Source organism: Cyprinus carpio, chromosome B19 (genome assembly GCF_018340385.1).
Source record: "Cyprinus carpio isolate SPL01 chromosome B19, ASM1834038v1, whole genome shotgun sequence".
Classification (NCBI taxonomy): domain Eukaryota; kingdom Metazoa; phylum Chordata; class Actinopteri; order Cypriniformes; family Cyprinidae; genus Cyprinus; species Cyprinus carpio.
In genome coordinates, this window is record NC_056615.1 from 21,619,870 (window position 1) to 21,644,174 (window position 24,305).

General features: G+C 36.0%; 2 protein-coding genes across 3 annotated transcripts in view; both read left to right on the forward strand.

Moving 5' to 3' along the window:
* LOC109057496 (CUGBP Elav-like family member 3) overlaps nt 1-11,094 on the forward strand; it is a 55,687-nt gene extending 44,593 nt beyond the window's left edge. The window contains exons 6-17 of one of the 2 annotated variants that reach the window (XM_042745520.1): nt 1,566-1,614; nt 2,134-2,259; nt 3,660-3,739; nt 3,939-4,082; nt 5,081-5,225; nt 5,326-5,475; nt 5,795-5,854; nt 6,215-6,319; nt 6,609-6,752; nt 7,149-7,285; nt 7,587-7,686; nt 9,938-11,094. In XM_042745520.1, coding sequence (XP_042601454.1) covers nt 1,566-1,614; nt 2,134-2,259; nt 3,660-3,739; nt 3,939-4,082; nt 5,081-5,225; nt 5,326-5,475; nt 5,795-5,854; nt 6,215-6,319; nt 6,609-6,752; nt 7,149-7,276 — 1,131 coding nt within the window. In that variant the 3' untranslated portion in view covers nt 7,277-7,285; nt 7,587-7,686; nt 9,938-11,094. The remainder of the gene's footprint in view (nt 1-1,565; nt 1,615-2,133; nt 2,260-3,659; nt 3,740-3,938; nt 4,083-5,080; nt 5,226-5,325; nt 5,476-5,794; nt 5,855-6,214; nt 6,320-6,608; nt 6,753-7,148; nt 7,286-7,586; nt 7,687-9,937) is intronic. The other variant, XM_019074738.2, reaches the window with a different exon arrangement.
* Nucleotides 11,095-11,983: 889 nt separating this feature from the next.
* Nucleotides 11,984-23,691, forward strand: LOC109057497 (ceramide synthase 2-like). The gene is made up of 11 exons (XM_042745043.1): nt 11,984-12,001; nt 14,378-14,551; nt 15,049-15,166; nt 15,425-15,543; nt 17,405-17,462; nt 18,407-18,457; nt 18,564-18,656; nt 20,036-20,164; nt 20,642-20,748; nt 21,033-21,186; nt 21,548-23,691. The coding sequence occupies exons 2-11, from the start codon at nt 14,379-14,381 to the stop codon at nt 21,686-21,688; spliced, it is 1,143 nt and encodes a 380-aa protein (XP_042600977.1). The 5' UTR covers nt 11,984-12,001; nt 14,378; the 3' UTR covers nt 21,689-23,691.
* Nucleotides 23,692-24,305: the final 614 nt, after the last annotated feature.

Genomic DNA, 24,305 nt, shown 5'->3' on the forward strand with positions numbered 1-24,305 from the left:
ACAGCTTCTCTCCTTGCCTCTCATCTACTCCTTTACTAATTGTATTTATTTAAATTAGAGCTTCAGTGATTGAACAATTCCACGTAGAGTTGTGAAATCATTTGAATTACAATGCTAATACTATCTACTGTTCATGCTAATTCATATTTTCTTTCCATTTCATGGTAAAACAAATTATTTAGTCCAAGCAATCATTTAATGTTTGTTTTTAGAGAATAAAAAAGACGTAATAGTTTGTTGTCACATTTCTTTTACAGTTTAGCATTGTAGCAGTTATAATGCTGTCTACAGTCTGTAATTTTATATATATATATATACTCTTATGCTCACCAAGGCTGTATTTATTTGATAAAAAAAAATACAGTCTAAACTGTAATATTGTGAAATATTATTACAATTTAAAATAACTGGTTTCCAATTTATATATATATATATATATATATATATATATATAAAAATATAATTTATTCCTGTGATGGCAAAGCTGAATTTTCACAAAACGTTTTTTCAGCAGTGTTTGAGGAACAGAAAGATCAAAAGAACTGCATCAATTTGAAATAAAAAAAAAAATAGTTACATGCCTTTTAAATGTAAATGCCGATTTACTTTTGATTAATTTAATTTATTGTGTCCTTGATAAATAAAAAAAAAAGTCTTTTTTTAGTATATTGATTGAAGTATTAAGAAGAGCATTTAATAACTTTCTCACTTTTTTGTAGTTAAAGTATAAGCTTAAAAAAAACAGTATTCATAAAAAAATATGGACACATATATTCAATATACATTATAGGAAAACAAATTAAATTTTTTTTATCTAATTTTGCTCAGGTAAATGTATCTTGTTTTAAGGCTGTTTTGATATTTTAACTAAAAACCAGACAAGTATGTTAATGAAGAATTGTGTATCCTAATATAAAATTGTCAAAATGCTTTTCCCCACCTAACCTAGGTTCTATTTGTTTATATATTCTCATTTTCCTTGATTCCCCCCTTTCCATTTTCGTTTCCTATCTCTCTCCCTCTTTCTTTCCCCTCTAATATCACTATCCCTCTTCTCTTTCCATCGGTGCCTCTTTCTCTTTTCTGTTTCACAAACCCAGAATCTCTCACCATTTTTAATCTGCCGTGCGTCTGTAATCCAGATTAGCCAGCGAGCGTGCTCAATCCCATCACTTCCCCAATCCCGCGGGGGTGTGTGCTTTTGCTGGTGCCTGAGAGAGAGAGAGAGAGAGAGAGAGAGGAGCGGGATTAGGTGTGATAGAGAGAGAAAGAGCATAAAACTAATTCTTGATGAGAGATAAAAGTGGGCGAGAGAGAGAGATGGCGATTAGACCTCAAATAGAGGCAAAAAAAAGTACAAAGGCTACATGGAGAGAGCAGAGATAAATGGACGGAAACACAACAGAAGCAGAGCCAGTGTGGAGATTTTTCTTTTAACTGGGGAATATTGAGGCAGATCATGAGGTCATGAGATCTACATCATGCACACACATTCAACACAAGAGGAAATGAAAGAGCTGGATTATAAAGTGCAGTTCATCATGTGATCGTGTGCTCTGTTTCAGATGAACCGCCCCATTCAAGTGAAGCCAGCGGACAGTGAGGGCAGAGGAGGTATAACACACACACACACACGGATGTCTATTTATCTTGTATGTATATATTTAAGATAGACTTGATCATTTTTACCTTTAAGAATGTCTTCAAAGGACAGTTTTGTCACATTTTGCTCACTTATGAGGATATTACAAATGCCAAAATGTATTAATAATTCAAGAATTCAACATTTTAAACCCATTAAATGGGTGTGGAATGAATTAATAATCTCTTATTGGTTGAAAACAGCAACACAATCCAAAATACAATGCAAATGGATCTTTCATCTTTATTCTGCATTGATACACAAACAAAACATGAGCTAGTGCCATTGTGTGGCTCAGCAAGTGACGGTCCTCTAGGGCTCTCTAGTGGGCTTTCATGTTATCGCACCATGACGCTAGCTACACTAACATGGAGTGACAAATATTGTCTGCGATGATTTGATGGTTATTACCACTTAAAAATGATACATGATCTCACACAGTGATCATACAATATATGTATACTTATCATGATCTATCTTTCTGTGTGTAGACAGGAAGCTGTTTGTGGGGATGCTGGGGAAACAGCTGTCAGACACCGATGTCAAAAAAATGTTTGAGCCTTTCGGGAGTATAGAGGAGTGCACGGTACTCAGAGGGCCTGACGGAGCCAGCAAAGGTGCGCAAACCACATTCAAATACGTGCACTGTGTGTTTCCCCTGCAAGGAATAGTGTTAACCAGTTAATAATAATAATAATTTTTATTAATGATTTTGCTTTATAATTTAATAGATATTTAATAAATAAATTATTTATATATTTTTTATATTTACTACTACTAATAAAAATAATCATTATTATTTTATTTTCAATTAATTGCTTTATTTAATATTTTATCTAATAATTATTTAATTAATAATTCGTAATTTACTATTGTTATAATAAAAAATAAACAAAATAATAATAAAGCATATTTGCTATTTATTTATTAGCATTTTTGTTTGGAAGAGATGTTTTTTTAAAAAAAATCTTTTTAGTGAATCCTATTTTTCACAGTTATTTTTGTTAATGATTTTTAAAAACTTTTAGATTTTTTATTTTTTTTTGGAAAGACAAAAATATCAATGAAGAATTGTGTATCCTAATATAATATTAAACACTATCATTTTACCCCCCCCCCCCACCTAACCTTGGTTATATTTGATTATATATTCTCATTCTATATAATAATTATTTAATAATAATAACTGATCATTTAAATAAATAATAATAAAACATATTTGCTATTATGTATTTATTTATTAGCGTTTCTTCTTTGGAAGAGATGGTTTAAGTGGATCTTCTGCCTGTGTTCAATTACACTTCCCGTTTAGTGAATCCTATTTTTCACAGATATTATTGTTAATGATTTTTAAAATCTTTTTTTATATGTAATTTAATACTTATTTACCCATTAGTATTCTTTCTTTGCATGTCTTCTTTGGAACAGATAGAGTGGAGTTTCTGTCTGTGTTCAATTACATTCTCTTACAAAAATACTCTTTCAGTGAGCCCCATTTTCACAGACTCACACTCTGAGCACTGACTGCAAATTAACCTCATATTATAGATTGGATAAAATATTGGAAATGGTTTTTAGTAAGGCTTTCCAGTTATCTTTGACTTGAAGACTCTTTCAGTAAGATTGCAGGCCATGAAGCACATCTGTAGTAATACAACACTAGTAGGATTGCAGCAGAGTTCACTCATGCATATGTTGGCTAATGAATGATAGCCCGTTTGGGACAGGCTGTGATTTATAGCGTGATGGATGTGTGTTCTGGGTAATTACGTGTGAGTGTGAATGGAACAGGTGCACCTGCTGTAGTAAATAATTAACGGTTTTCCATATATACAGACATAGGCCATGGGAAATTATATGGGCATTAGTACCAAACTCAGCTTGTTGTATTTGATTTGTTTAATTGGATGTTTAAATACTCCCACTTGATGATGCATTGTTTTAGACTATTAAATGTCAGACTAATGCGTTTGCCACATCGCTTCGGCTTTGTCTAATAATGTGTTGTGTGTTGCAGGTTGTGCATTTGTAAAATACCAGAGTAATGCAGAAGCGCAGGCGGCCATTAGCACTCTGCACGGCAGCCGCACTCTCCCGGTTAGTGTTCTGTTCACAGTCACATTCAGAATTCTTCCCACAATCACACCTACAAGCATAACCCAACACACTAGCACATTGTTTCCATATTCATACTTGCTCACTACAGAGTCTTTGTGCTTTGTTTAAACGTCACCCACTGCATATTTTACCTCAAGACTTCTCGGTTTGTTTTATTTGGTTTTCTTTATCCCCTCAGGGTGCATCTTCTAGTCTGGTGGTGAAGTTTGCAGACACAGAGAAGGAGAGAGGAATCAGGCGTATGCAGCAGGTGGCCTCCCAGCTGGGTGTCATTAGTCCCATGAGCCTACACCTGGGCGCCTACAACGCCTACACACAGGCAGTGAGCACTAACACCACACAAGATCCAGTGCAAGAAGATACTTACACCACTGTTCAAAAGTTTGGAGTCCGAAATGAATACTTGTAAAGACTTATTACAAAAGATTTCGATTTTAATCTCAATATAAAAGAATCTTTAAAAAGTAAATCACATTTTCCACAAAAATATTAAGCAGCTTAAGCAAACTATCTTCAACATTAAAAATAAAAAGTGTTTCTTGATCAGCATATTAGAATGATTTCTGAAGGATCATGTGACTTGAAGACTGGAGTAATGATGCTGAAAATTCAGCTTTGCATCAGAGGAATAAATTACATTTTCAAATATTAAGTATTAATATTTGATTCATATTTGAATATTTGAATAAGTTATTTGGAATTGTAATAATATTTCACAATATTACTGTTTGTACTGTATTTTGGGTCAGATAGATGCAGCCTTGGTGAGCATCAAAGACTTGAAAACCATTTTAAAAATCCTTACAGATCTTACCCAAATATTTGAACAGTAGTGCATATTACATAAACTGAATAAGATTAGAGATTAAGTTAAACATTAAATAATTAAACTGCAAGTGATTTTTATAATCATCCATTGAGGAAGCAAATATTTTTGACTTTATTTTGAAGTTTAATGTAATCATTTTGAACAGTTTCTGTATTTTAATGCTTTTTTTTGTTTCTATTACACAATGAGTTTTATACTTTGTGTGTGACTTTTTATAGTGTCCAAATATTTTATGGGCCACTATATACACCAGGATTTAGTTCACAGAAAATAGATGAAATTGAGTTGGGATTATAGCAATAACTGGAAGTTGCATTAGCTTTGGTACCAGAAATACTTCCATAATTAATTTCTGTTCTGCACACAGGAAGTTCTAATTCAAATGGCATTGACCTAATAACCCTTGTACAACCCCTGCACAGGACTTGAATTTAGTAAGAGCTTTATGTGTCATAGTCCTTTGAATTCACTCTTTGTTTTGTCCAATCCAGCTTGTCCAACAGCAGGCCTTGGTGGCTCAGTCCGCATATCTGTCTCCCGTTGCGACGGTTGCTGCAGTGCAGATGCAGCAGTTGGCTGCTCTCAATCCCAACAGCATCATAGCCACACCCATCACCTCCATCACGCCCTCCTCAGGTAAATGACAGACTGCTACAAAAAGCAGTTTATATTTAGTATTCCCATTCCAGGAGTTGTTGAATTTCTTCGAGTATTTGTAATTGTCCTTCTGCGGTAGGGACGAGCACTCCTCCAACCATTGCTGCCACACCTGTGCCTGCTCTGCCTCCACCAATCGCAATCAACAGTTACCCTCAAGTCGCTGCACCACCCAATGGCCATTCTGCCTCTGAAACCCTCTACACCAATGGTGTCCATCCATATCAGGGTGAGGAGAGCTCCTCCATTCTTTATTCTTTATTATACTATATTGTAGGGCTGCATGAGAAATCGTATTTTAAATGTGATCAAGATTTCTGCTTCTCTCTATTTATTAAGCATAGCCTTGTTAAAGTAAGTAAGGTCAAGGTCAATTCTGAGAATTTTTTCTAAACTCACTATTAATGTTAGAAATGCATTGCTGAAACATGTTACAAAGACTGTGAACTAATACTCACAGTACTCAATTTTTTATCGAAATTATAATTGTATTACCATTAACATTATCTCATTCATAACTGCTTTTCTTCTGTTTATCTATACTTCAGCTCAGAGTCCTGCATTGGATCCTCTCCAGCAGGCGTATACAGGCATGCAACACTACACGGGTGAGGCTTCTGAACTCTTGAATCTCTATTTGAAATATGTCAAAAGTGAAGAATGTGAAATACAGTACTCTCTTTTCCAACAAAAGAAAATAGTTTTCCACTGTTTTTTTCACTAATCGAAAACAAAGATTTGCTGGGATTCTCAGTACTGTCTGTAGTTGTTTTCACTGCTGAGGTTTAATCAAAGACTAATTGAAGCTAGTCACTAGCTGAGTTGATTTAGGCCATTTTTACAGCAAATGCAGTTTGTCTTCCTCAAGGTTTGATCTTCTCAAAATAACAAAAGACAGACTGTGGAATGGCACTTGAATAGATTACTTTATACTGATCTCATGTTTAACTTCATTACTCCACCCACAGCTACATATCCTGCTGCTTATGGATTGGTCGGTCAACCATTTCCACATCAGCCCACTTTGGTTGCCCAACAGCCACAGCAGCTGCAGCAGCTGCAACAGCGAGAAGGTAATGCTGTCATTTCCTGTTCAGTTGGCTACTATAACCACTGACATCCTGTTTTTATTATCCCCTAGACTATTATCGAATACACTTCTCAATCATTGTTCTCCAAATCTCATGCTGCACCACAAAAATATTTAAAGTACCATGTTTTATTAGGGAATCAACGTGGCTACTTCCTTTTTATGATAGAAGAATTAGACTGAAACATGTGTAACAGTGTGGTCTGATGTATTTCATTTCCTCCTTCGTGCTCGCCAATGTCTCATATCTTCTCTCCTCTTACTCTCTCCAGGCCCAGAAGGCTGCAATATCTTTATTTATCATCTGCCTCAGGAGTTCACTGACTCTGAGATGCTGCAGATGTTTCTGCCCTTCGGTAACGTCATCTCAGCCAAGGTGTTCGTTGACCGCGCCACCAACCAGAGCAAATGCTTTGGTGAGTGATTTCCAAAAGCAAATAAATAAATTGGGTGTGAAATGTATTTATGTAACATGAAAACCTAAAATACAACATGATGTAAGCCTTAAAATTAAAAATGACATGAAAATTTTCACTTTCTCAAATCACACAAAAATATGTATTTCACGCCTTATTTAAGCACACATTTAATTGTATTTTGCAATTTATTTATTGCATTCCATGACTTATTTAATGATGTATTTATTTAATTAGTCTGTCATACCTCTCTATAGTTAGAAGCAGACATTTACCGTTAAAACTCTGTTGAAATGACAAGGGAATCATCAGTGACTCATTGACTGAAGCACTTCCTCCACAGCATTTACATCTTCTGCTTCTTTCTTGTTGCTGGTCACATCCTTCACACCACAGGTTTCGTAAGCTTCGACAACCCGGCGAGTGCTCAGGCTGCCATCCAGTCCATGAACGGCTTTCAGATCGGCATGAAGAGGCTTAAAGTTCAGCTGAAGAGGCCTAAAGACGCCAACCGCCCATACTGAGCCGAACAGGTGAGGAAAGCGAGTGCCTCTTCATTAAATCTCTCAGTATTATGCTTTGTGAGCTGATCTAAACTAACCAGTCTAGCCTGTTTTGACTTATTAAACTTGTTACCACTGACCTAATGATGTATAATTAAATACTGTAACCTAAAGCGTAACTCTTCAGCATTAGATCTTAAAAACAAAAGCCGAAAGAAAAAAAAAACCCTCATTAATTTTTACTTTCATTTATTGTTTTTGTGCTGTGTCATTGTTCACCAAAAAAAAAAAAATCAATCAAACAAACAAACACAACCTCATCCACACCAAGGCTGCCCCGTCCAATCATAACTCGTGCGGAGACCACGTCGCTATGGCTACGGTGGCCTAGCATCCAATAAAGCTCCCCCTTCCTCCCACAGCATTGGTTTGTAAGTTGATTGGCCTGTGTTGGTTGCTGTGGAGATATATTCCTGCCTGTGATGGTTGCCATTAGCAGTTTTGTTTTTTGGCCCTTTGTCATGTATCCTCCATGCTGAGAGTGCATGGCGGGTTACCGTGGTGACTATGGACTGTGTTTGGTGCGTTGTGACTCTCTCTCTTTTTGTTTTATAAATACTGATCAATAACTGACACTAATCTTTGATTTTCTCCTAACGTAACTCCGGTAGCTAATGGAGTTACTCAAACTCAATTGATCCTATTGAACTCTAATCAACCAGCTCAATGTGCTGCTTTTGGGTGGATTTTGTTTTTGATCAGTCTCCTCTGTGTTTTGTTTGGTCATGACTCTATTTCTTATACAAAATGCTCCCATATGTAGTCTGGTGGTGTTATAGTTACTGTGAATGTGGGGTGGGGGGTGGGTTCTCAGTGTGGTTGTATTTGATTCCGAGAGCGTTTGTGCTAGTGGATATGCTGTTTCGTGCCAACGAGTGAGCTTGTGTACGTGCTTGCGTGAATGAGGCGAACGATCCGTGCGTTTGAGCGTGAGAGCGAACGAGAGGTAGGGAACTTCATTCATTATATCTCTCAAACCTCTCACGCTGAGGTTTGAGGTTACACTTTGTGGTTGTTATGGTGAAACGAGTGACGCATTGTGCCGACCAAAGAACAGCATTCCTCTGTAGGAATTCTGGGTTATAACAGAAAACCTATACTTGCTCATTTATATTCAGTCATTCGTCTGAGCACTCAAAAAAGATGCAGTTAAGTCTCCAGCTGAACACAATACAGCCCAGAATTCCTATGGTGCATGTTGGAAATTTGTTTGCCTGCCAGAAATGTTTCCCAACTCTAAACGATCACTAACACAGAAATACACACTTGCATAAAAACCTCATTCACTGATTGACATTGTAGGTTGCATGGAAGTATAGAATGGTAAGCATTAGGCTACGTCCACATTAATACAGATTTAATATGTTTCAAATGCTCTCCTTCCACTCTAGCATTTTTAAGTGTATTCCAAACGTTGCTAACCTGAAGATGCTTAAATTCCCTTGCTGTGCTCACGTAAAACACCATAAACGCTTACTAAGACCAGGCATAATAAAGTTATTCCAGCAATGTCATTTTAGTAGTAAACAGAGGCTTTCGCACCGGAGGATCCTTTTCATAGTTCCTAGAACTGTTGGCAGAAGTTCCCGCTTTTTGGCGTGTTCGCACTGCAGGAACTAGAAACGTATTTGGTTCTAGGAACTGCATTTCGGGGGACTTAATTAGCTACTACTTCAGAGTAGGGTCTAAAACAGTTCTATAGGAAGTACCAGTGATGCAAGTGTACGCTGATTGACCAAACCCATACGAAACGGTGGCTACCCGGCATTTTTTAAAAAGCCACGTAAAAATATTATTTACTCCACGAGCATGGAAAACAGCGATAACGGCTTTAACCTGTTGTCTGCAGCATTGTGTTTTCTCAGCCTCCATGATATGTAACACTGCAAGTTGTCATAGGAGATTTAGCTCTTTCAGTTACGTAAATTGTGTTTACATTCCATCTCCATTATCGCGAAACCCACGACACACCACAAAATCAGCTCTGATCACGGTGTCCTCCATTCACCAGCTGTTGATGTTTGTAAATGCTGCGAATAAAGACGTCGCTGTTGGCCGCTTCAGAGTTCCTGCTGCCAGTGCGAATGCAACCAGGCAAACGGTCCGAGTGAGAAATTGGTTCTCTAGCAACCACAATGCTGGATTTCCTAAAACTACGCGGTGCGAAAGCCTCTAATATCCTACCACTGTCTGGTGCGTCCACGGCACATTCAAAATCTGTCACCTTTATTCAGTTATATTCAGTCATCTTTAGCGATATTATTAAAGTGAATAGAAGGCACAACAATGCTGGTACAACCCTAGATATATGTGTACAATATGTGTCACATAACTAAACATACCTCCATTATCACAGTCCACACTACAACGTTTTCAAATTTACATACTTGGAAGAGCATCTTCAAACAGTTGTTTTTGCCGGACCTAAATGGGTATTTGTGATATTTTCAGATGCAAGAAAATTCGGATTATTATTGTGGACGAAAAAAGATCACATTTATCCAGATCAATGTGGACGTAGCCTTAGATAACCTTCCCAAATGCACAATAGTGTTAAGGAGTGTTTTTTGTGTTTATATGACTTGCTTTTAACTGCTGTTTTCGTTTTCTTTCCTCTCACAGGTAAGAAAGGAAAGGACTATTGGAGTCAATTACAAGTCACTTTTCCTCCACTGCAAATTACGGGACCAACAACTTTCACAAAACTACAGTATAAAACCTACTGAGATTATTTAAACAAAAATATACATTTAGTAACAAAGACAGATTTATCGCACAAAGTGCAGGTTAAATAGAATGATTTGCTACCTTAACAGTATATGATAAAGGACCAATCAGCAGCGCAACACCACTCGCTCTTCTGCTTCACAAGCTGTGTGCTGTGTGCTTGTGGGTCATGACCTTTCTGCCCTCGGCCCACACATCTACACCCTGCACACACACAAATGGGACCAATGCAAATATGTCAGTACTACACTAGTTTTGCTTCTGGGTTCAAAGGAACTATGAACTATTAAAGTCTTTCTGCAGCAATCTAAAATATGTATATAGAAATTTGGGGGACCATGTGTAGACATATCGAAACGGTTGGGAGGGTGGGACTGGGTCAGTGTGATCAGAGCAAAGAATCATGGGAGGTATATGTTAGATAGAGAAAGAATGTCCTTTTGGGAGTTTTGAAGAATTTGCTCTTGGTCTCTAATCGGAGTCCAGTTATACATAGTTCTTCATCTTTAATACTTTAGGAAACAAATGACCTGAGGTATAGGATGCTGGTCCTATATTGCGAACCTCCCTAAAATGACTGAATATAGTTTATCACAGAGAAGCTGTAGTTAGAGTTTTTTATTTTTAGGTTTGTTAGTTTTTCTTTCTTTTCTTTTTTTTTTCTTTTTTAAATTTGTGAATGATTCAAGAAGATTCATGAAAGTTACAAACATTTAAAAATGTATTTCACTGTATATATCATGCTTTTAAAATGAAGGTCAAGATTTAAACGTTTGGGATATTATTACTATTATTATTATTTAGGGAAAGTGATTTCTATCTTTTTTTGCAATTAATTTATCTATTTCTTGATGGAGGGCATTTTTTAAATTATTTATGAAGATAGAGAATCATTGGCACATGTTCTGATGAATCCATGTATTTTTAGACATTTTATTTACAGATTTACCATTAATGAACAATCATTATTATTATTATATTTATTTTCTTCAGCTGTTGTTTCACAACCTGTCAATTACAAAAAAAAAATTTGAATAAAATTTTAAACAATATTTTTGTGTCTGTGAGATTACGGGAATGAATTTGTGTGTATTTTGTATATTTTCAGATGCATAAAAATTCAGATTAAGTATGACATATACTGTATATATAATTGTTACCAACTTGCAGCAGAACATATTCACCCCTTATTTTTAACAACATCCTCAGTGTGTGCTAAAAGTATTCATACTATCGGCTTTAACCAAGGCGAGTATGAACAGTTCTGCATCTTTATAGTGACTGCATGAACTTCAGCACAAATTATTTTAGTAGACACTTGGTGTAAAACTGTTCTTGGTTGCCACTGCATTATATCCTGTGAATATGAACAATTTAAAGTTTTAAACTACATTTTCTGATTTATTAATCAGAGACATGCACAATGAAGACAATGATTATTTGAATGTGATATACTCTTCTGGATTTAAAAATTTAAAACAGACAAATGTAGAAGAAAAAAATACATTGTGTTTTGTGTATATATATATATATATATATATATATATATATATATATATATATATATATATATAAGAAAAAAAAAACACTTTTTCAATTTGTCATAACTAATATTAATTGCAGACCGTTCTGTTTTGGTGACTAACAAATGTATCATGTTTTAAATAAGACTAAGCTACTCTATAATGTATGCAGTGATGGTTCTTCATGTACGTACTTCCAGTTCAACTATCAACTGATCACTTGAGAAGCTGTCATTTCATTTAAAGTCAGCATCAGAGCTTCCTCAAATGTTGCGTCATCCTTAACACGTCATACCTCGCATGCAGTTAAACGTCACCTTAAATAGCATCTGCCCCGCCCTTCAGATTTAGTATAGCACTCCTCGGTTTTTTTTCTTTTTTTGGCCCTCCTCTTCACTCTTTTCATTCGCCTGCCTCTGAACAACACCCGGCAAAAGTACGTCTGGACACTTTCAACTCGGACATGTGAAGAGAAAAGTTTAAAGCTTAGTGAGTCAGTGCAAAATTAGAGGATTAGTTTTGAAATGCTAGATTGTAGATAGTGTTTTGCAGACTCCACGTCTGTGGCGAATCTTGTTAGGCACGAATATTTTGCGATGCTGGACGTCGGTTGCTCACATAAGCGCATGTGTGTTTGATTTAACTTGTGATTGTCGTCTCGTGCTTCATTTAAGGGCTTTGAAGTGGCGTCTCATACCGCGCTATGACGTACGTAGGGTGTACTATGAATAAGATGTTATACTTTTTATAGCTAAGCAGCATTTTTCTCTCTCTTTCTCTTTTTATTTTACTGTTTTCCTCTAATAATTTGTAAATTATCTTACACTGTACACTTAAAGACACTGACACATTACTAGTAAGTTTTGTAACGGCAAGTAACACATGGAATTAAATGAGAAATGTTATCTTCAACATAAGAAATAAACTCATACAGGTTTGGAAAGACGTGAGGGTGAGTAAATGACGACAAGATTTTCATTTTTGTGTGAACTGTCCCTTTGAATAAAATCTTTGGTTGTGTCCACTAAAAGATTCATTCATGAATTCGTTGAGGTCATCTGGATATTTTAGACTTATTGTTTTATGAATGCTGCGTAAATGGACATAATACTCATTTGACATACTACTTTTTGTATACTGTAGAGTAAGGAAGTACTATGGATATTTGGACACTGAAACATGTCTATTTGTGTTAAAATGCACCTAATTTCTATGAATGAGTCATTGAATCATTTACTGAAATGATTCATTGAAACACTTCATCAGCGGAAGCAACCCTACGTTTTTCTGTTTTGGTATTTTGTTACACCTTGATGTACATCACAGTATGGAGGAAAAAATCTGTTGCTGCTTCAGTTTCATCTCGACTATACTGGAAAAATGCACATGATGCTTATTTAGTGTGCTGCTTTTCGTGTACCATATAGTATGGAAATTTAGTTGGAAATTAAAATCAAAATGTCATAATTAATTAGATATTCTGGTGAAAACGACAGACTTCTCCATGATGATGTATGTAGGTCTTCTCCAATCATTCAGTCCGCTTAAATCCCACCCCCTGTTCTTTTGAGTGGAACACCCACTTCCCAACTTGACTGTACATCCCAATATGGAAGAAAATATGTCGCTACTTCCATTTCATTGCGACTAAGCATCAAATTGCATTTTTCCCAAAATGCCAACAAAGCTGATTTATCTTTTTTCCTCCACTTTGTCCCAGATATGAGTCACTGATTCATTCCCGAACAAAAACACAACCAGAGCATTCCAGCTGCTTTTTATAGTTTGTGTATTTGCTAACTAAACAATTCTTCAAAGCTGAGTGTGACTGCAAACTAAAGCTGACATTGCCAGACAGTCTTTAGTCTCAGGGTTCAGAGGCCATTTGTCTTATTTAATGCTTGGCAACTAATTACCGGTAAGTCCTTTGAGAGACATTCTGCTATTTCGAACTCACCAAAGTTTGTGAAATTGTTTGTTAGTAGTTGTGGAGATTAAAAAAACCTTTTATCAAACTTTATTGGCTCTTTGACATTTCTGATATATTCAGGCCGTGCTCGGATAACATTCTGACAGTTGGTATTATCAGAGTGCTTTTAGCTCTTCATTCACACAGAATAGCACGGAAAGGAAGAGAATCTGTCTCATTCTCTGGCCTGGCCGGCTCCAAGCAGTGCTCATTACCAGGTGACAGTACAGCCTTTCAGCCGCTGCCAGCCAATGACAGCGGCCATGATGTCATGCTGACCTCTCAGAATGACTCCATTGAGACAAGAGCAGGCTTTAGTACAGCTGGAGGCCCATCAGTTCAAACCGTGTCAGTGACAGCACGGCGATAAGGAGGGACTTTCATTGAAAAGTCCCCATGCATGTTTTCTTGGACTTATGTGAATGGTTCTGTACCAGGGATGTGTGTATTTACCTCTCAGGAGAGCTCATCTTTTTAGGAAAGTTTGCTCTGAGACAATAGCTTATCAGTGATTTTGAGCGCATATTAAATTTCTGAGAAATGTGGACTATCAGTATTGAGGACAGATGACATGAGTGTTTATTATAGGAATGTATGTGTGTATCTATATATATCTATATCTATCTATCTATCTATCTATCTATCTATATATATATATATATATAAATAATATATAATATATGATTTCCTTTTTTTCATTCATTAAAAAAGCACTTTAAGTTATCATTAAAAGTAAAAAAAAAACAAGTTAAGCAGCTCACACTTGCAAAAGCCCCATGAGGTGGTCTTTAGTAGTCTTCAAAATATCTGAATATGTGGTATTTGTTTTCTCCTCTGCATTAGGATGTTGTCCAGGCTGAGCGAGTGGTTCTGGAACGAGAGGCTGTGGTTTCCAGAAGGACTGGGTTGGGCTGACCTGGAGGATCGCGATGGTCTCACCTACGCCAAGGCATCTGACCTCTGGGTGAGCCTGCCCATCGCCCTCGCCTTCCTCATTATACGACAGATATTTGAGAGGTCAGCATGAAACCTTCTTATCATATTAGTTCATTAGTGTTTTATGTGGGTATCACCAATGTCAATATGGTATTTGCAACATATGGTTTATGCAGTACTTGTTTATGCATAGTTTATGCATAGACTGATTTTATCAGAAATGTACATATTAACACGTGCTGTTCATCCAGTTGAGAACACGGTTTAAAAAGTGTCAGTGTCACGTTTAGTATTTGTTAAAAACAGAGAAAGCACAGTAGTGTAATATGGAGTGAATAATACATACTGTATTGTATACATGAGCTCAGAAGGAGGATATTTGATATAATTTCTTCTGTTTGGAGCTATCCAGTAATCAATCTGAATTAAGTTTTACATTTGTAAGTGCTCTAGCATTTCAAAAACTTTGAAGCATAAACTTTGAATGATCAATATTTTAAATCTGGTTAATATTGATGCAGTGTTTTTCAGTTTTTCAACTCAAGTGTTGAAAGTTTATTACTGTTTTTCAAATTTAGGACAGTGGCCATTCAACTGGCCGCGGCTTTGGGCGTAAAGGAGAAAGTCAGACTGCAAGCGGCGCACAACCCCACGCTGGAGTCGTACTTCAGAATCACAAGTAAAAATCCCAAACAGGTACTACACTGCCAAACTCATTAATACAGTAAAACCCTTTACTCTTTGTATGTTTCCTCATTTATAAGCTGCTTAAGATTCATGCATCTGTATTATGAATGTAAATGTATGCAGCAAGTTTTTGCTCTCTTGTGTATATGTACACACATTTTCAATGCTGAATTGTTTCAGTCCACTCGTGAGCGACATGTATATCTCATATCCTTAAAATCATGTCTAGCCATTACATGACCCTTCATGTTCTCTGTTACTCTTCAGGGCGAAATTGAGAGTTTAGGTAAAAAGACCGGGTACTCAGAAAGTCAGATCCACAGATGGTTCAGACGACGAAGGAATGAAGAGCGACCCAACAAGCTGAAGAAGTTCAAAGAGGCCAGGTACATTACAATACACACAGACTATTAGAACCCCATTTCCATCCTTTTATAAATGGCCATAAAATCCACCATGCTGTGTATTTTATTAGCTTGCTTAATGTCATGTACATTATAAAATGATGACGTAACAATGCCCACTGATAACCTGAGAATTGAGTGGCACGACATGCAATTATTATACATGAAATTCACCGTAAAAGAGAAAAAACATACATTTTCCATTAGGTGGTAGGAAGGCTATTGCACACAGGAGAAACGGTATGTGGTATTAATAAACAAAATTTGGCTAATGTACCCATGTATTTTACTAACTGTGGGTTGGTCCTTTAATATCTTGTCCTTGACATTTCAATATTTATTTGTCTTGTGCTTCAGAACCACATCCAACTCACGTAAGTAAAGGAATGCGCAGGGTTCAATACAGAGTTAAGATTAATCCAAAGCATTTGGGGTAATGTTGATTACCTTAAAATAGTTCACCCAAAAATGAAAATCAGGCCATCCAAGGTGTAGATGAGTTTGTTTCTTCCAAAGAATCAGATTTGGAGAAATTCATCATTAAATCGCTTGCTCACCAAAGGGTCCTCTGCAGTGAATGGGTGCCGTCAGAATGAGAGTCCAAACAGCTGATAAAAACAAAGTAAATAATCCACAAGTAACCCACACAACTCCAGTCCATCAATTAACTTCTTGTGATGAGAAGAGCTGCATGTTTGTACGAAACAAACCCATCATTAAGTTAATTATGCTTTCCTCCAGTAAAAAAGTCCATCCTCTTGGCCTCTTCTATCAAAATCCGCCTGTTTTGGACTGTTTTAGTTTGTAAACAGTGCTTGATCTGGTGAAAGCAATAGTATAGATTAAGGGCTTGTATTTTAGCTGGAAACAATGGGTTTAAGTTAAAAATGTCCTAATGACAGATTTGTTTTGGGCTTTTTTTTTTTTTGTAAGCATGCAGCTTTTCACTTCAAGATGATATTTGATGGACTGGAGTGGTGTGGATTATTGTGATGTTTTTATCACTTATTTGAACTCTCATTCTGACGGCACCCATTCACTGCAAAGGATCCACTGGCGAGCAAGTGACATGATGCTAAATTTCTTCGAATCTGTTCTGATGAAGAAATATTCTCGTCTACATCTTGGATGGCTTGAGGGTGACTAAATGATTTTTATTCATTTTGAAAAATTGCAGATAAAATAACTCTGCTGAGCAGCAAACGTTACAATCAGTTTTTGAATAATAGTTCTTGATATTATACTTGTCAACCTAACACTAAAGTGATATCGATTACTAACCTTGTCTGTGCAAAGTTTTATTGTGCATATCTTTTTCCTGTCATGACCATGTAAAGCTTTTTACATTCATACCACTGAATAGTTAGAAATCCATGCACTACAACACAAATGATATTTTAGACAAACTAAAGCATTGCCACAAATGCTTGTCGATAGTGCTTAACTTGTATTGAGCCTGGAACATCCTTTAAATTAGTTTATTATGCCGTCTCCAGCTGTCAGTCACAACAGTAGGTTGTAGATGCTTTAAATACAGTTGTAGGGGCTGTTGGGCGTGATGTAGGCTTGCAATAGTAGCATTTGTATTGTGAGTGAACTTTATCAGTGTTGTTTTGCCGCCTTTTTGTACATTTTGTCACTGTATGTAGTAACTCCATAATGTAAAGTAAGTCTAGAGCCTTAAATTGAATGGCTGGTGATCAAGTAATGTTTCTGAATTATTAATCCAAAAAAATAATGTCATTTTTTCTTATGAGAGATGCTTGGGTTTGTATATTATGTTGCTGATAATGTGTTTGCTTCTGGATATTATTTGCTGAGATGAATATGGATTTTCTTACAGTTGGAGATTTACCTTTTACCTTCTTGCTTTCATTGCTGGCCTTGCTGCACTTATTGATGTGAGTATTAAAAATGCTTCCCTTTTCCTCTTCAGTAGCATATCAGTGTTTGGCCATTTTGAGTTTATTGGCATAAACCAAAATATATATTTATTTCCTATAAAATCGGCCTCATTAATCAGCTGATGTGTGGTTATTATTATGAAACATTTCCTCTTGACTGGTTGATCCAAGTGTCATTTCCAAAAACTTGTTATTTTTGTCCAGGGATAATGCACAGTTTTTGTTTTCAAATATTTGATGGCATTTTGGGTAAATATTGTTTAGTTTACACAATATTTACTCAGAATTCACTCAGATATTTGCAGAGTTCCCATTTGTATCCCTAAATTTTATTTCAGCAATAATATGAACACCTGAAATTAAATTTATCTCATATTTATGTACATTCACTCTGGATGCAAAATTGGACAAACCTACTTATTCTTTTATTTGCATTTTCTACATTTTTAGAATAATAGTGGTCATCTAAATAACACGTGGGATTTATGTGCAAACAAAAATCAAACACAAAAATTCTGAAACCATACATGGAGACAAATTTTCAAGAATTTCAAGAATTTAAGGAAAGGCCTTAGATCAGAATGTTGTTAAGATCATGAGAACCAAAAATGTTAAATCTAGTGTCTCTAAATGTTTCATTAATCCATTTTAGAGTTTTATTCCCAAGGAAATTTCAACTTGTTATTCCCCATGACAGCCAATAGCTGGCATGGCATTAAAACACCAACCAACCAAGCATTATATCTACCATTCTAAAATCTATCGGCCAACCTGCTCTCTAAATTCTGGCATCGGCTGTTCAAATACCCATATCCACAACCCCTCCTGTTTATAACTCATGTAATGTCATACTTGTGACCTGCAGCGCTTTTGTTGAGATGAAATATGAGAGCACTTTTGTCTTGGCTCATATTGTCTTCATATTGTTTGCATTTGTGCAGAAACCTTGGCTCTACAAAATGAAGGAGATGTGGGCAGGGTTTCCAATGCTGGTGAGTTCACTTCTTTCGTTCTTCTAATGATTGTGGGTGTAAAATGTGATACTGAAACGTCATCTTTTAGAATATTTTATATATAATATTGTTTTTCTCTCTCTAGACGCTGCTGCCTTCTCAGTACTGGTACTACATGATTGAACTGGGCTTTTACATGTCCCTTCTCTTCAGCGTCGCATCAGACGTCAAGCGAAAAGTGAGTGAGCCAAACACTTTAAACTTAAAACCCTACCTAAACTTAAAAAGAAAAATCAATTTTATTTTTCATAGAAATTCCCACTATTCAGTCGTTTTTAGTATACGTATCACAAGAACTTTCAAGATGTCTAGCTTGGATGTGGATTGTTACCTGCTGTGTTTGTGGATAGTTAATCATCTGTGGATAAACTCTTATCTGACAGGGCCCTTTGTTAATAACATTAATTTGGATTTTTGTATAGTCTGTTTCCAGCACAGAGAACACTTGCCATTCCACAAAGCATTAGTGAACAGTAAAAGTACAGCAGGATTAGGTTTATCAGCAGTTTTACATCACTTGTCCAATGTTTTATTATAAGCCCTGCTGAAAAAAAACAGCCTAAGCTGGTTTTCTGGTGTTTGCTTCTCTGTTGGCAGATTTTAGACACTTTTCAGACCAGCTTGGCAAAATCATTTTAAAAACCAGCTAAAACCAACTTGGGCTATCTTAAACAGTTGGTCTTTCAAATCTGTTCATGAAGTACGTCTCATATTTTGTGCTATTCATTGAACTTCTAGTCAACCGGGCAAATACAGCTTTATAACTGAGCTGAATGAAGATGATGCATCAATGTTAATTCTTTCTAAAGTTTGAGGGAACATTTGAGAGCCCAATAAGATGAGATATCAACACAAAACCAATTTGCACCAAATCAAGCTTTATCCAACATGGAAAAAAATCACCTGCATGAGATAATAAAATCCAGCAGATCGACTGTCACCTGGTGGTATTTTCACAAACTGAATTTTAATAAGTCAACTATTTTAAGTGATGGTTCGATTAATCAGTCACCTAGTCTATTGTGCTCATCCTGAACTTTGAGTCTAAAACTTTGGCAATATCATACTAATATTCTCCAACAGAGCATGTGAAATCCCCTAAATTATGTATTTCTGTTCAAATAAATGCAGCCTTGGTGAGCACAAGAGATTTCTTTCCTAAACATAAAAATATTAGTGTACCATATTACTGAAGAATTACCATCTTTGTGACCATGGACAACAAAACCAGTCAAATTAGGTTTTGATATATTTAAGGTAGGAAATTTTCCAAATATCTTCATGGAAAATGATCTTTACATAATATCCTAACGATTTTTGGCATAAAAGACAAATCGATAATTTTGACTCTTATTTATTTATTTATTTATTTATTTATTTATTTATTGGCTATTGCTAAAAATATACCCCAGCAACTAAAGACAGGTTTTGTGGTCCAGGGTCACATTTGTTATTAACATGGTACTTCTAATAAACCATGGCAGTACTAAGTCCATAACCACTGTGTTATTTTGTTGGTGAGATCATATTTTCTCTCTTTCTCTCTCTTTCCTTCAGGACTTTAAAGAACAAATAGTGCACCATGTTGCCACCATCCTGCTGATTAGTTTCTCCTGGTGTGTGAACTACATCAGAGCAGGAACCCTCATTATGCTGGTGCACGACGCCTCCGACTATCTGCTGGAGGTAATGGAACATCTAGAGACTGTGTCCCTGGAGCTTTGACTTTGTTACACTTCGATACAAAGAGAAAATGTTTTTCAAATATTTGCATTATCTTATTTGCAACATTATAATAACACATCAGATTGTTATAGTGAATCATTTTCTCTGAGGAAGTTGAGTAAACGAGTGTTTCTCAGACATACTTTGTGACTCTGTTTTAGTAATGTTAAATAATTTTGTCCCATAGGTCTTGTGTACATTTCTGGCTTTTGTGATAGTCACATCCAGATGATACACACTCATAGTCCTGTCCGTTACATGGTATTAATAATTGTGCTTGTAAAGTCATGTCGCTCTTGTAAATGGCAAAAGTAATTCAGTACATCATCTTCAGTATGTAGTCAGGGTTATTAATACAGGTGAGAAACACTGCCTCCTAGTGGTGCTTTCTGTGCTAGAGTCACAGACATAATGTCCCATCTCTGTCTGTCCCAACAGTCTGCCAAAATGTTTAACTACGCCGGATGGAGAAAAGCGTGCAACTACATATTCATCGTATTTGCTGTCATCTTCATCATCACCAGACTCGTCATCTTCCCATTTTGGTGAGTTGGCTAATTTTCTGTTTATATCCCAAGGTTTAGAAATAAACCTATAAATCATGCATTTCTCTTGACCCACTTTCTGTATTTGTCAAGAGATATCAAATGATTTGCTTCTATAATATCAAATGAAAGCTTGTACCTTCCTAAAAGTTTGGTTGAAATGTCACACTTTTTAATAATTCTATAAACCTTTGCGAAATTAACTCCAGATGCCTTTTTTTCTTCACTGCTAGGTAAATGTCAGATGTTAAACTCTCACTTTGTCTCTTTTCTGTGTCTCTCAGGATTTTGCATTGTACTTGGGTGTATCCGGTGACCGTTTATCCTCCGTTCTTTGGATATTACTTCTTTAATGGGCTGCTGTTTGTGCTTCAGTGTCTGCACATCTTCTGGGCTGTACTCATTCTGCGTATGGCCATCAAATTCTTGCCAGGCAATGTAAGTTATCCAGCACAGACTGGACTACTGTGGATATTACATTTTGGCATTTTATGCACTATCGTTCTGTAAAAGTGACAGCTTGTTTCAAGTCGATATCTAGTTTCCATCCAGTTAATTCTACGAAACAGTGCAGCTTGGTCATTCTTCAGAATTTCTCCTTTTGTGTTCTACACACACAAAATAAATTTCTGTTAGTTTGAACTACATGAGTGTAGTGTAAGTCAATGATGACACATCCCTCATTTTTGTGTGAGCTACCCTTTAAAGTGATTCAGGCAGAAATAATTGCATAAAATTGTAAGAAATATGAACTGCAAGGATTTTAAAGCTTCATCACAGTTAATTTGTCATGCCACAGAATATTGTGGAGGACGAGAGGAGTGACCGAGAAGAAACAGACACCGAGGACGATGAGGAAGAACAGGAGGACAGGAAAAATGGACCAGTGCAGAACGGCCACTCTCCTCTAAACAACAACCATCACCGCAAGACCGAGTGATCCTAGCAGAGACGAGAGAGGAGGTACACACGGACGAGACCAACAAACTAACGCCAGGGGTGTTTGATGGATTGAAAAGGCCCAGAGCAAACACACACTCACAATACATGTAGATATATACATGATACTCATTTTCAGAAACGGATATACTTTGAAAAGGAGGAACGATGAAACTTCTTTCCCCTCCTTGCAAACTATTTAAAACACTATTGATAGGCACCGTATTATTATGTTTGTTCAGGGTCTTGTCTAATGTTAATGAATCCAATGTTCACTTGCTTTACTGGAAATATTTCCTCTAGTTTATTAGGTGTTTAGTGCCTTATTAGTACAAAGTTGTACTGATGTTCTTAGTTTTGTCTTTTGTGCATCACACACACACTCCTCCCTTTACTTGTCAGTAATATGTTTTTGCATGGTTTGTCTGGTCAACTGTCAAATTTCCAAGAATCCCTCAGTATTTCAGTTCTGAAGTTGCCGGAAACTGACTGGAATTTTTCGTTTCGTGTCACCCATTTGTTCACTATATAATAATCTCACCAAGTGACCTTCACACACCTGCTTTACTTAGAAAACTTGATCTTTCCCCAATCCAGTTGCACTAATAAACATTACTGACCCAGTCTTGCAACACTTCCACTTTACAGAGACACAAAGATTTGTATTGCCATGATGTCTCATCCCAAAGGCACTAAATCAGTGTGCTGCATTTTGCATTTATTATTTGTCTGTTGAGTTCGTAACAAAGCAGCAAATGTGTGTGTGGAAGAATCCTATATCTAATATTTGTGTTGGTCGGCGTGTGTCCTGTAACACATTTCTGTTAAAAATGCATTCTTAAATAACAGTTATTTTAAAGTGTTTTTTTTTTCTTCTGGTTTTTCATTTAAGATTATTTTTATTTAAGGTCCATATATTTTCAGCAACCCTGATAAGCTGATCATTTATGCAGTATGTGGAAAATGACTTTGTAAAATGCAAAAACAAAGTACTTGGCAGGAGAACCTGTAGTTAGTGTTTTTCTCTTCCATTTATATGATGAATAATTACAGTAACAATCAGTATTGAGTGCTGGATGCACTTTGTAACTCTTTGTCTAATGTAAAATGCATTATAATGATTGTGTTGTTAGCAAACTGTTTGACATAATTGAATCTCTGGCTTGCATTTGTGGTATTTATGGGAAATGGATTACATAGTTTTCAAAAAAGGTTATGGAAATGATCCAATATGTACTGTTTGCCCAGTGTCTGCTGCTTTACATGAGATCATGTTAAACCTTGAAGGCACAGTTCATTGTCATTATTTACTCGCTTTCATTTCGCTCCAAAACCTGACTTTTCTTCTGTGGACATCGAAAGAAACTTGGTGTGCAAACAACACTGGACACCATTGACTTTAATTGTATGGACAACATAGTTAATATTTATGTCTGCAGAAGAAAGTTCTTGAATGACATGAGGGTGAATAAATGATGTCAGCATGTTCATTTTTGGGTGATTTATCCTTTTAAGTGTCATATTCAATTCCACATGATCTCTTGTTATAATTTAAGCAACAGGTTTACAGATTGTGGTCCAGTATTTCTTTTGTTAATATATAAAAGTCAGTGTCAATAGAGGTGCTCAGCATATAATGCATTTTTGCTAGATTGGCTTTACAAAGTTATTTTAAGTTTCCAAATGTTGCCACAAGTGCCTTATTTGTAAATGTATATCTGTGTCATTTCCATGTGTGCTTGTTGTCCTTGTGTTCCTGACCTCATGGGCTTTAGATTTTAAGCTGAACCATCCTCCTCTCTCTCACTCCTTCTCTGTTTACATCCATTCAACCTCATCTCTCCTCGCGGCCCGGTGCCAAGACCAATCCCAGCCCTTCGCCGCTTCCTGTCGACTCCGGGTCCACCGCATAAACAATTTGATCTCTGTCCCAACTGCCAGTGTTTTATGTTGTATTTTGTATCATTATTCAATGATGAAAGATAAAGATTCTTGTGAATGAGAGTTTTTTTGTCTGCGTGTTTTTTTTTTTAATAGTTTATATTTGTGCTTATCAGAGCTGTATTTAAAATACAGTAAAACAGTAAAATTCTGAAATATTATTACAATTTCAAATAACTGTTCTCTATTTTATGTTTTAAAATGTAATTTATTCCTGTGATGACAAAACTGAATTTTTAGCAGTAGTCTTCAGTGTCACATGATCCTTCAGAAATCATTTCTAATATGCTAAAGTGATAAAAAGTTGAGCTGTTTAATATTGTTGTGTAAAAAGTGGTAGTTTTTTCATGATTCCTTTACTATAAAGTTCAAAACAATAGCATATATTTTGTAACCATACAAATGCATTTAATGTAACTTTTGATCGATTTAAAGTGTGTTTGTTGAATAGAAGTATTAGTTCCTTTTATTAAAAATAAATAAAATCTGCCCCCCAAACTGTAGTTTATACAGATCCTGCAGATATTAGACGTTTAGTCCTTGAAATTGAACACAAATGCCAAAATGATTCTAACTTAAAAAAAAAAAAAAATTAAGATAAAAGATAATTAGATGTTTTATATATTGGCTACGTGTGTCTGTCCATGTTTAGAATCTTTGCTTTAAGTGTATTTAAT

Coding starts and splice junctions, on each gene's coding strand:
- LOC109057497 (XM_042745043.1), top strand. CDS start 14,379: ATGTTGTCCAGGCTGAGCGAGTGGTTCTGGAACGAGAGGCTGTGGTTT. Junction 15,167..15,424: donor CAAGTAAAAATCCCAAACAG/GTACTACACTGC, acceptor GTTACTCTTCAG/GGCGAAATTGAGAGTTTAGG. Junction 20,749..21,032: donor CTCGTCATCTTCCCATTTTG/GTGAGTTGGCTA, acceptor TGTGTCTCTCAG/GATTTTGCATTGTACTTGGG.